This window comes from Lissotriton vulgaris, chromosome 9 (genome assembly GCF_964263255.1).
Source record: "Lissotriton vulgaris chromosome 9, aLisVul1.2, whole genome shotgun sequence".
NCBI lineage: Eukaryota > Metazoa > Chordata > Amphibia > Caudata > Salamandridae > Lissotriton > Lissotriton vulgaris.
Window position 1 is genome coordinate 662,571,428 of NC_141697.1, and position 13,007 is coordinate 662,584,434.

At 44.9% G+C, this 13,007-nt stretch overlaps 1 protein-coding gene across 2 annotated transcripts in view; it reads left to right on the forward strand.

Annotated features, from left to right (window-relative positions):
• The window catches only part of VASP (vasodilator stimulated phosphoprotein), an 863,870-nt gene that overhangs the window by 608,317 nt on the left and 242,546 nt on the right, over positions 1-13,007 (forward strand). For both annotated transcript variants that reach the window (XM_086938366.1, XM_086938368.1), the window contains one exon: positions 5,598-5,634. In XM_086938366.1, the coding sequence (XP_086794492.1) occupies positions 5,598-5,634 (37 nt within the window). The remainder of the gene's footprint in view (positions 1-5,597; positions 5,635-13,007) is intronic.

Genomic DNA, 13,007 nt, shown 5'->3' on the forward strand with positions numbered 1-13,007 from the left:
TCTTCCCAATATTTTTAATCCCATGATTTTTTGGCTTCCTGCTGGGTGGTTTTATAGTTACGTCTTGCATCTTGTATTAGATCTCAATTCTTCGATCTGACTGCTGCAGCAAGTGATTTGTATGCAGCCCTGCACCTTTTGCCGTACCAGGATTCTGCCTCCTTTCTATTACGTCGTGGGCCAGTTACCTCTTTAATAAAATATTTACTAAGATTTGTAAAAAGTGTTGTGTGAATTGGAACAACCTTGATCATGAGATCATCATCAGATATACATCCCTGGAGCTATGTGGTTGCGCTTACTACTAATTTGTCCATTTCAATAATATATTCCTGTTTGAGAAGGCACTCGGCCCATTTCAGTATTCATCCCAAAAAGCACAATATTTGACTTTTCACGGAGTACACACTCCGCTTTTCTCAAACTCGGCCCATTTCAGTCTTCTGGTGTCATTTGTAGGAAAAATGTAAATGGTGAACGAGCTGGCTACAGCATCCTTTGCTTTAAATAGTTCTAGCTCTAAAATAAGGGGGTTGTGGTCACTCTCTATTCTTTTTATGATAGCCATGTCATGAATAGATGACCAGAACTCTAGATTGACTAAAATATAGTCTATCCGACTAGTGCTCACCCCGTTGTCAAAAGTAGGTCTCCCCTCCTTGTCTGTTTTTGACCTGCCATTTACTGCTCTGAGGCCCTGTTCGAGGCATAGGGATTTAAGCTGAAGAGCAGCCTGAGTCCACCGTTTGATGGGGGGGGGGGGGGATGGTTAGTTGGGGAATCTGCCAGCTGCGGTCTTCTGCTTTTGTAAGTTCGATATCATATTGATCCAAGCACTCAAATGAGCAATTGAAGTCTCCTGCTACCAATAAGTTCGCCTTGCCATTATATATATATCCAAGTGTTGGCCCAGCTGGGTAACTATCTCAGAAGGTTTACCTCCTGGATTTCCCCTGGCATAGACATTGAAAACAATGAAATCTCTAGAATCAGGAGATTGTAGCTTTACAATAGGGATATCATTACAGTTGGAATTTATTTGTTTGGTTGTATATGTAAATATAAGTGTATTTGAGCTTATATAGCGCACAGCTACCCACAAAGGGTTTCCCGGCGCTTGCTTAGGGAACCCGTCCTGGTATTCCCCTGTGAGATAACCCCGGCAGGGTATCCACGAGGTGAAAGCCAGGCATCCCGCCGCGAGGGGCCGTTGTGGAGATTAAGCAAGCTATTGCCCAGAGTCGCAGAGTGTGAACCCGTGAGTTGAGAAGGCACCGGAGCGAGAATTATCGAGTCCGTGGAATTTTTTGAGCTCAAGACCCGCCGAGGCGGGGAATTGAACCCTGGTCCAGGGCCGATCTCAGCTTCCGGGTCTGCCACCTCTAACCCCTGAGCCACACTTCTCCACACCTATCATCCTGCTTTATCCAAGTGGTCAGGCCCCCCATAGGCCTGCCTCTTTAAGTGTGTGCTGCGGGTACGAAAAAATTCAAGTAGCCCTGCCTATACTGGGGTGCCATCTGCCAAGTCTCCTGGAGTGTTATTACGGTATACTTATCAATAAAGGTTAGCCATTCCAGGGATACCATTTTATTCTTGAGTCCAGCTATATTCCAGGACACCAATCATTGGGCCGATTTGTTATTACTAATGCACTCGGTTGTTTGTGCGTACCTCCCTGTATAAGTGTTCCTGGATATAGCTTTAGTCCTTGTGGGTGCAGTGTACTTTGTGTTTGAGCAGTGTTCTACTCTAGAGTTTTCGTCTGTGTCTAAATCCCTCCCATTTTCTGCTTGAATCGTGGTATGATGAGTGTCATTTCCTTTCCCATTTCCCCCCTACTGTCTTTCTGAGGGATTTCTTTGGCCCTGTCATATGTTCCCTTAGTGGCCACTGGCAAGTCAGTTTCTCTGGGCACCAGTCGTTTACAGGCTATCCTGTTTGTGCGTCAGTCCACCCTTTCGAGTCCGGACAACAATGCAAAACGGGTTGATGTTCGAATATTAAAGCCTGGGACTCGTGCCTCCCTTGCGACATGATTCCTTGGCACTCGTATATTGGTCATCTGATACTGGGGGTAGAAATATGTTAAGTCCTTAGTGGATATTCCTCCCCCTCCACTTTCCAAGTACCAGTCTCTTAAATACGCGGTTGCCCAGCGGTCCCTGAAGTTTACAGCAACCACGTCCCCTGGTACATCTTTTGGTCTCTGGCCAACCCATCCCAATCTTCTAACATGCAGGATCTCTCCACTTATATTGGGCGGTAGAGGCCTGTTATTTGTGAGCCAATGGACAACCTTGTTTTTGAGTTCGTGGTGCCCTTCTTTCCTTCCATCTATTAAATCGGGGACCCCAGTAAGGACTATAACGTAGGCTGCTGATTCGGGTGGCAGGTCTATTCTCCGAAAAATACCTTGTTCGTCCCTACCTTGGGTTCTAACGATTTTCCCATGTTTACTTTCTGGGACAACATTTTGCGGCTTTGTTGGTCCTCCTTCCCTCCCTTCCCTATCTTTCCTATGTGTGCTAGTTGGTTTCGGGGGGTGATCAATTCCCTGTGTCTGAGATGTGGTGCCATTACTGCTTACTTGATTAATATTTTGCCCATCAGAATTTGACATTCTTTAAATAGGACTTGCTTTAGAGGCTGCCAGTTCGTGTAAAATTTTGGTATTTGATGTAGTTACCTCTTCTATGCCCCCCAGTTTTTCATTCATTTTTTTTACCCGCTCCACTAGTGATAATATAAGAGATCTGATTAAATGTTCAATATTTCCCAGTAGCTTTGAATGAACATCGATGGAAGAAGCAAAACATTGCGGCTGGATTGGATTAGCAGCTTTAACCTGCGGGCCCTTAGAGGGAGTTGTGGTTGTTGGTGCCATGTTTAAGGTCTTGGCACACCTGCCCTTATGCCTGTTTCCTCCACGTTTCCTTTTGTTTGTTTGTCCTAGGCCAGGTGAATTTTGAACATTAGACTCTGTGGTAGGCTTGGGGTGTGTGTCCGCGTTGGTATTAATTATTGTAGGGGTTTCGGGGTACGAGTCGGTAACAGACACCCTACTGGTGTTGGTGGAAGCACTACGCTCTTGTAGTTGTTGGGGGATGCCAATGTCTCCCGTGGAGTCCCTTTCTATGAGTGTGTTCGGGGGAGTGATAGTATGGTGTATGAGGCCTAGAGACGAGCGCTTGTTATACAAAAGCTCTATGGATAAACAGCGTTCCGTAAGGGCTATTTCCCATTCTAGGGCACTTGCAGCCCTAGTTATGAATAGGTCCAGTGTCCCTTGGACAGACCCTCCCACCAGTGTGTTTTTACCGGGACTCATTGTTAATCCCGCAGTATTCTGTCAGGCTCACAATGGCTACTGCAGTGCCCTTGGGTAAGGTGGATAGTCTTGTATACTTAACAATGTTTAAGATTTAAACTTTAATCACGAAAACAGGGTGATGATGCCTTACTTAGTTTGTTCCAGGTCAGGTAGCCAGTGTCCCGTCACAGATGTTGGGGGGGGAGACCCGGCCTAATTCGGCGCCTAGGACGGCCGCAGACGCCACAGCCTTTGCCCGGGCTTAGCCCGCGCGCGGCCCTGCGACGCGGGGGTTGAGCTCAATTTATGCGCCTCCAGGCGCGATGGTGACGTTGCCCTCTTCCGCCGCTAGGCAGGCTGGGAGGAGTATTCCAGTGTCCCCCTCCGCACTGCGGCCGCAATGCGATGTAAAGTGCGGCGGCGGGAGGGAGACGGCCAGCAGGAGTGTTGGCAGCAAGGGGAAAAGCAGAAGGACAAAGCCCCAGAGTTTGTCACGGTGGCAGCAGGTAGGGGAGTCCAGAAAACAGTGTCACATATGGCATATATGGACCTAGCCTTGGCATTTGACTGAGTTAACTGATCCAAACTAGCACACATTTTATTGGCTCTGGCATGGAGGTCGAGCTTGTGGCTTTCGTAAACAATTTTCATTCTAATCTCTCAGCCTCAGCCAGATATGATGGGAATGGCAGTTTGACCGCCCCCTGGGATGTTCACAGAAGTAAGGCAATGATGCATTCTAGGCCCTCTGCTTTTTACCCAACCATTAAAAAACGTGGGGACGTTCTGACTGTAGCCTTCAGAGTTATTCCAATGGCAGGGTCTAAATGAATCCCCGCCCTGTTATGTGCAGATGATGCGGTCCTGTTTGCTCGAACTGCGATGGGTCTCCAACATTTATTAAATGTTTTTTATCAATTTTGGGAACGCCATAGATTTTTCCACAAAGTTTTTGGGCAACCGTGTTGAACTTACTAATGTCATGACCTTCCCATATCTGGGGCTTCTATTTGATAATAAAGGATCTTGGGTTGCTCAACAATCCTTGAAAAAGAACACACTATTGAGGGCTGTGGGTGCTACCATGGATTATGCACGCAGACCGGGGGCCAAACTGGTACCTGCTTTATTGAAGGTATACAGAGAAAAGGGCATCCCTATGGCAACATATAGGAGCTTTGTGTGGGTGTATAAAGACAGGGAAAAACTCCAGGTGGTCGGAATTTATTTTTTAACCTCGTCTACTTGCTGTTCCCACCAGTACTCCCTTAGTCATGCTACACGAGAAGGTTGGTTTGGACTATATCTCCGACCTCATCGGACTGGCACCCATCAATCGTTGGTTGAGAAGCTGGTCTAGCCCTGCCCTTCTTCTAAATCAGTTAGTAACTGAGGATTGTAGATCACTTGAACAAGCCCTACACATTCCATAGTTAAAATATGTTAAAGAAACATTGTCGAATGTGCACTGTATGGATTTATGTATCAACCCCAGATCTTTACGATCCAGAGAGATAGAGGCTGTAAAAAAATTGCTTTTGGAGAAGTGGCTAAATGAGAGGGGGTAGGGAACTTTGTCAAACCAACCATAAAACCATATATTTAATTGAAAACCTGTCTTAAGGGAGACCCATACCTATGAATTGTTAGTAATGACTACCATTGCTCCTTATTGACACGGTTAAGCTTAATACCTTTCATTGTTTTTTCATTGTTTTTTATTTACTCCTAAGGGTTTTTGTCATCAACGAGACCTCAATCCATCCCCTTGTGATAATTTTTCAGACCAGAATATGATGCACTTTATATTCTTTTGTGATTTTTACCGTACCCTGAGGAGTAAATGTATACCCCCCATAGTCAGAAACAATAATTTTTCTCAAGTAGGACATGCCATGTTGTTTTTACAACTTTTTGCCTCACCATTGGGGTGTTTAGGGGTCACAAATATGTTTGGTGTCAGCTATTTGATGGTCTGGCCTTTCACATTGCTTCTTATTGCTGTTTTGAACTTTGTATCATTATCTGTCCTCTGCACAAAAAATATTGGCATGTTGTTAGTTATGTAAGAGTCAAGTTTAATCATGTTTTAAATATTATTAATGTATGCATTTGTAATTTTCCTGGTGCTTTTATGGTCTATATTGATCGAATAAAGAAATACTGACTGACTTACTGTGTCTATATCAGCAGTTCTATCTAGTTTTATGAAGTAAATCAAGACTATGTATATTTTATGTTACTGCCATCATCTTTGAAACTTTTGCTTTGATCTAATTTTCAGGATGATTCTGAGCTGTCAACCCAAAGCCAACCTGGTGGTAAGTTGTGCTGTGCCCCCTTCAACTTACTGTTTTTTTTATAGAAAGGGACAGGGGGGAGAAACCCTTGCTTGTTGACTAGGAAAAGGAGAATGCTATGTGAAAAATGAAAACCAAGATCAAGACAGGAAAAATAATAATATATGAACCCTTCCTCGCCCCTCGCCCCTCTCATTGTCATCTTCCATCCAGTCTTATCCCAGTGAGCTGGTGGGGTATGACGACAGTAGTGAAAAGAGGTGAGGATCTTTCTTTTACAAAGATGACTTTGCTAAACCTATTCAAAAGTCTTGTGTATCAGATCAGGCATTTAGTGACTGAGAGTAACATTACATGCTCTGTATGTGTAGAAACTATACAGATCCTCATAGCCGCTGGATTCGTACTCACTAGAAAGAAGGACCCATCTCATGGCACTTTATATCCACCAATTACACCCAGGGTGGAAGCATAGCAACAGGTAAGCTGAGGATGTGGTCATTGAGAATATTTTCTCTAGTGATGTGGCACATGCAAAGAAGTCCAGTCTAGGACGTTGACTTAGAAGCGCAATTGAAAAAATAGCCTAGTGTCCCACCACCATTTTAGGTCTTGCTTACAGACCGCTTTAGCATTTTTTGTTTAAGTATGTATTTACAGTACCAATATTTATAAAGGCCTTTGGGTCAGCCTTTGCTTAATGGTTGGGTTTCATTTCAGTCTCATTTGCTTGTTTATTATTCTATTGCTTTCCTCCTCTACTTGAGTTTGTTCCTCCCCTGGATCATAGTTTATTTACCCTCCTTTTGGTTGAATTATTTGTCTTCTTCTACTGCTCACATTCATGGAACTATTTTTTAGGGTTGAGCCTGCAAGAGCATGTCTCCCGTTCAAGACACTATTGTATCCAAAATGACTTGGAGACCTCCCGTTGCTTAGCATTTGTCTGCTTCAGTGTCACTCTTCTTTACATGCATGTTCATTGGCTAGTACAGCTGAAACGTCACTTCCGATGCTTTCTGTGGAGCCGGGACCAAGCACAGAATGATTCAGCTTAATCTGTGCCCATCCGCTGCTCCAATGACATGATTGAGGTACTTTTTCTTCCCTCTCCCACTTTCTCTCCCTGCTGCTCCGTCCACAGTGCTTGCATGAGTTTCAAATTGTACTATCCCTCATTCCACATTCTTACTTCTGTTGCTCCCAATCATCCTCCTCTCGCTATGCTTGAATATATCGCAAACTCAACCCAAAAGTATTGGTGCTTTTTACATGAGCCACTGTTGCATTGCAGATGGACACATTCATTTTGTTTTAGGCACAGAGAGAATAAGTGATTTGCTCAGAATCACACGATGTTGAGCCTCCTGCCGAGACTCAAACCCGATTCCACAGCTTCAAAGTCATCTGCTCTAGCCATTATGCCTCAGCCTCTCCCATTTTTAGGTCGAGCCTAGCCTAGCGCAGCGCGCATGCGCTGCTCTATGGGAGGCTGCTTGTGAGAACTCCAAAATTCCCCGAAGCTTCTCTGTGTGGGTCTGACTCCTCCCACACATTGGATTGGCCTTTGCGTGTGGCTTACAATAATGAAAGCATGCTAATGGCCAAAGTTGGGTGCATGTCCCACCTCCTTTCCAATGTGTCACTCCCATGGCGTTTTGCTCACGGGAGCGATCAGCGGCGCCCAGAGTGGCAGCTGCATTTCTGGTGTGTCAAGTTACATGCAACTACTGTGCTTTCGCTTTTGCTTGTTATAATCGCCGTCTCTGCCAAAGTGATCCATCCTTTTCTCCAGCGAGCACTGTGTATCATAGGAACCCCGCACCGCTCTGCAGAATTCAGCGTGTCTAATATTGTTTCATAATAACATTTCTGTGCATTCTGGTGAGGCGTGCTGTCGTCCACCCTCATCCCTCTTCGCTGCTTACTTTGTGCATGATTATACCCCACCACAGACAGCGCGGCCATTTAACTCTGGACGAACAGCGCGGCCTTGGAACCGCTTTGGCAACTACAGCATGGGGAAAAGGAAACCAAAATAAACTACACACTCGTGTGAAGTGTTTGTCTTTATGATTTAGAGTGCCTGCAAAGTATTTTTTATTTTACGGTCTTGCAACCTTTTTATGTTTTTGGAGGTAATCTGGCAGAATTACAGGCTGTAAATTACGACTGTGTAGTTTGTCAGCAGCCTGCCCAAATTCTTTCTGAACTTTGCTGCCAGTTAAGTTTAAATTACTTGATGTATTGTTGGGCGGTTTGTTCTCTCACACTTTCTTGGGCTATTGAATCTATAAATGCACTGTAGGTATAAATTGCCACTAATGATTGAGGGCGAGGCAGAGAAAGCAATGCCATATGCCGCCCGCGATTTAGTGTCTTGCCGAGCTCTCTGCAGCCATAGGGTCACCGGCCAAACATCTGGAAATGTCCAGCTCTCTTTCTGCCCACTGGTGTCATCTCCTGCATTCATGCAATTGAGAACGGTGGGAAACCATAATAATGTGTCTAAACTGGCTCATTTTTTTAATTAGACCCAAAGTTTTCTCCTGCAGTTGTTGGAATAGAAGAATTGTATTTACCAGTTCTTGTTGTTCCGAATAGATCAGGCTAGGCATGTCACTAGCCATGTTTTTTTTGTATCAGTTATTATATAAATCGTGAGCTGTGTTTTTTTCTACCTTAGTCATTGCAGAACATCCCCATGTTATCCTGCAGACATATCCTGCTCCTCTGTTACTGACCTCAGGGCTCTGTGGCGCGGCCATTGGAGGAGGGGGCAGAGGTGGAGCCGTGGTCTCTGTATCCCCTTTGCAGCTCCCTTCTGCTAAAACCCTAATTAACTTTCCAGAGGCTTATGAGGCAGACCGGCGGGCTGAGACACTCTTGGTTACTCAGGGTGTCCATTTCATTTTGCAACACTTATTCTGTCAGCCTGTTAATTCATAAATGCACTTAAGAATTATCAGGCTGACAAAACAAATGTTGCAAAATGAAACGGACTCGCTGTGTAACCAAGAGAATCTCAGCCAGCCGGTCTGCCTGCCTGTGGAAAGTTTTCAAGGCAGCTCTGATCACGGTGCCTCCGGCAGAGCCTGGAACTTGAAAAATAATTATCTGCTGAGTGCAGAAAACACAGAGCACTCTCAGTTAACAAAAAGAAACATTTAACAAGCAGTTAACAAAAAGAAACATTCGGGACTAAAAGTAACAATATACCATCTCACATGCAGGCTTAAATCAAATCTGTTAGAAATCTGTTAGAAATCTATTCAATTTCACTGCAGATTCTTTTATTAAACTCTTTAGAGGTTCCTTTCCACACTGACCAGTTTGCCTCCCTTTTTTCTACCAGTTGCACCTGAACACCATCATACTAAGGGGGTGGGGTGGGGGGTTGTGTACATGGGAGGAGCTGTATGGGGTATGTTTGTGTGCATCTGTGTGTTCTTTCTGCCTGTGGGTGTGAAACTTTGCAAGCATGTCGGTCAACCTACGTGTGCTAATGGCCATCTGTTTGCTCTGAATTGTGCATGCATGTGTTCATCAGTGTGTTTATTTGTTGTATAGCTCTTCAATCCCTGGCAAAACATGCACTCAGAATAATATCCTGCATAGCTAAAACTTATAAGATCCCAACTGAGAGACCTATTGGCTATGCCAATGCTTGTTGTCTTATGTTCGCCAACTAGAGGAGAGAGCTTTCGTAATTTAGGTCCCAAGTGCCATAAAGTTTCTCTTGCTCATAAGGAGACAGGCATAATCTGTCATCTTTCAGAAAAGCTCTTAACGCGCCTTTTCAGTTTATATAACCACTAGTTTAGTGTCTAGAGAAGGCCAGGACTGCAGCAGGTGCGCCACATTACTGTTATAATCACTCACCAAAGCTGGCACAGGAGGCGCGGTCTGTCTAAATTCCAGCATCCAAAGACACAGCAATATGAGAAAGCAAAGGTTAAATTGCGCTGTTGAGGTCTGGTGCCTTGTAAAAAGTAGCTGAGAAACAAAAGTAGCTACTGCGCCTTTAAAGGGATGCTGCGGGTTCAGTCTGATGCTTTCCAACTGGGAGAAATTCCCACTAGGATGCCCCGCTGCCAAGATCAGGCTGCTCGTTCCAAAGGAGGGTTGGCAGAGTGACGGGAACTCCATCACGGCCGTTAATGAAGGATTTTTTTGTTTTTTTGGAAGAACTGCTATCAAAGTTGCCAGGTACCATTCCCGTCTTGTCCTGCAAAATGGCACAGTGTGGGTTAACTTTAAAGCGAGGCATGAAGAAGCAAGGGTGCATCAGTAGTTGACACAAGGGTGCCCTGTTGATGGATAATGCAAGGGTGTCTTGCCTACTTGCGATTGATTGCACTCACATAAGACCCCCATTCAAAGTTTTTGGGAAACTCCTAATATATATGCTTGAAACTTCGCAACTTTTATATATTTTTGAAATTCTTGTGAGAAATACCCAGGTTAGAAAGAAAGAAAAACACATCCCTAGCCAATCCCAAAGCTACATGCCCTGAAGACATGCCTCAAAATCACTATGCAAGTGAGTGTAACACACAAGCCAGGGCCAGCTTTAGCTCTGGTGGCGTCCTGTGCGAGAATGTTGACCCCCCCCGCCACCCCACTCCAATGACCACTTCTGCCACGGATTCCCTCACTAGCACCCTTTAACAGTTCCTCTCAAGTCTCCATAACCACTGTCTCTCAGATTTATTTAGTTTTATAGCACCACTCGTACTAGTTTAAGGTGTCAGAGGACTTAACACCACACACACATTGCCCAGAGACAATCATATGTGTGTAAATCAGTGTAAAGAACATCTTACATCAGACAGTACTACAAGGTGTAGTGTAGGAGTGTTATGTTATGTTATGTTAAAAGTGATTTGTAGAGCGCACGTTCTCCAGGCGGTTTCTTGGCGCTGAAGGACGACGGCAGGTATGTGACAGTGAATGACTCTAGCTGTACGCTTGAGTAAATAGCCAGGTTTTAAGTAGCGTTCTAAACTCAGTGTAGGAGCCAGCGGTACGCACATTGGAAGGAAGAGTATTCCAGAACTGGGGGGCCAGAATTGTATATCTAAGACCTCCATGTTTCTTTAGTCTAAAGCTGTGGTAGACCAGAAGATTTTTTTTTGATGAGCGTAGATCACGCACTGGAATATACCTCTGTACTTTAGAAGCAATAAAGGCAGGGCCACCTCCAGCAAGGGCTTTATGGATGGTGCAGCCCAGTTTAAATAGACAGCGTTGGGGTAAGAGAAGCCAATGAAGGCTTTTCAATAATGGACTTGCGCGATGGTGCTTAGGTTGGCCAAAAATAAGCCTGGCTGCCTGATTCTGAACCAATTGCAGCCTATGTAGCTGGCAGGCTGGAATACCTGTGTACAGGGAATTCACATAATCAATGTGAGAAATAACTAAAGCAAGCACTACTTGGGTCATATACATATCGATAGACAAAAATCTGCTCATTTTCCAAATTCTTCGGAGATGGAAGAAACATGCAGAGACCACTGAACTAATCTGGGTCTGCATGGTTAAATCATTACTGATGACGATTCCCAGACTTTTTACCGAGCTGGCTGGGAGAGAGAACTCCCTAATGATGGAGGCCAAAAGTTGGAATTCCAGGGGTTGGCCAAACCACCCATCAGAATCAGCACTGTTTTGTCTGGGTTTAACTTAAGCTGATTAGTATTCCTCCAATCACTAATGAAATTCATAGTGGATTGGAAGCTAGACACCGATGATACAGAGGTGTCGATTTAAAAAATCAGCTGAGATAGTCAGCGTAATTAAAAACCACAACCTCCCTTTTACTCAAAGCCAGAACTAAGGGGAGGACATACAAATTGAAAAGTAAAGGTGAAAGAGAGAAGCCCTGCGGGACCCCACAAGTCAATTGTGTCTGCTCTGCCCTGAAACTAGCAAGACGCACCGATTGAGAACGGTTGCTTAGAAATGAGGTTATCCATTTCAGGGACATATCCTGTATTCCAGCGCAGCCGACACGGTCGATCAAAAGAAGATGATCGACAATGTTGAAAGCAGCCGATAGATCAAGAAGTACCAGGGCCTGGGTAGAGCCCTGATCGGCTCCCCTTCTGAACTCATCCATAACTACCAAAATCACAGATTCAGTAGAGTGTTGTGATCTGAAACCAGCCTGATGAGAATCTAAATAGTGGGATTGCTCCACAAAAGAGTTAAGACAAGTAGCAAGATATGTTTCCAAAAGCTTAGTCAAATAGGGTTGCAAAGAAATGGGTCGATAGGTGCTAAAGAATCCAAACTGTTTTTTTTTTTTTTTAATGGGGACAACCTCCGCCATCTTAAATAGGTTAGGAACAATTCCTTGGGCAAGGGAATTGTTAAGAAGAAGTAGAGAAGGGTCCAGGCAACGTAGAAAGATTTCCTGCAAAATAGGGGAAGGACAAATATCCATAGGCGAGCCAGATCCCACTTTTTTAAGTAGAGCAGGGAAGCTTTCTCTGAAGATTAAAGGAATTTGATCTAAACATGCTGGATTCATACAAGAATAAGGGAGGCCAGGGGGGTGGAGGATTTCGGGATGCTTGCTTTGATGGTAGCTATGTTTTTTTTTTGTTTTTTTTTAAATCTGTTTTATTGAAACACTTGACATACAGTTACATTTCTTGTGTGTATAATTCAAAGGGGAAACAGTGATTTGGGGAGCTCGTACAATATCTGATCAAATGTTGACGACGGTTGAAAAGCCAATAAATGCACTCATTAGCGAATAGCACAATCAGCTGTAATGGGGACAGTCTCTGCATTCACCATAATGGATACTCCATCATTGTATTACAACTTATTGCGCAGTGTCGATCCCACCAGAATATCTGACCCTACCCTTCAAGACTGGCATGCTTCTGGCCAGCTGTACCCCTGTTGCCTACAACCCTCCGGCCAGTGATGCAACGTGTTGTTCCTTAATGGTGTATATAACCAACCAGGCCCGGTTCCGGGCAACGCATGTGAGTGCCGTGGGCGGCTAGAACGCCCAGAGTGTTGTCGCGGTGTGGTAGAGGGTTGCGGCAGGGGCCGCTATGTGTGCTACAACCTCGTGCTTGTTTGTCGTGTGCAGAAAAGTAAAAAAAAATTTGTTTGAGAATGCCAGATCCAGCGTAGTCTACCGGGGGGCGACAGTTGCTGCAATTACCTCTGACCCAAACGGGTGAAATAGGAAAGAAATTGGGGTGTAATGAACCTTGAGGGGGGAGGGGGTGCTGCAGTATGGGTCCTGACGTGCTAGGTCCGGATAGAGTGGCTATGCAGGGTGCTGGCGTCAAGTGTTCGCGGGGCAACGGGTCGGGTGGTGTGTGTAAGCTCTAAGGCCCGGGGCGGGGTTGCACCGTTGGAGTCGGCCG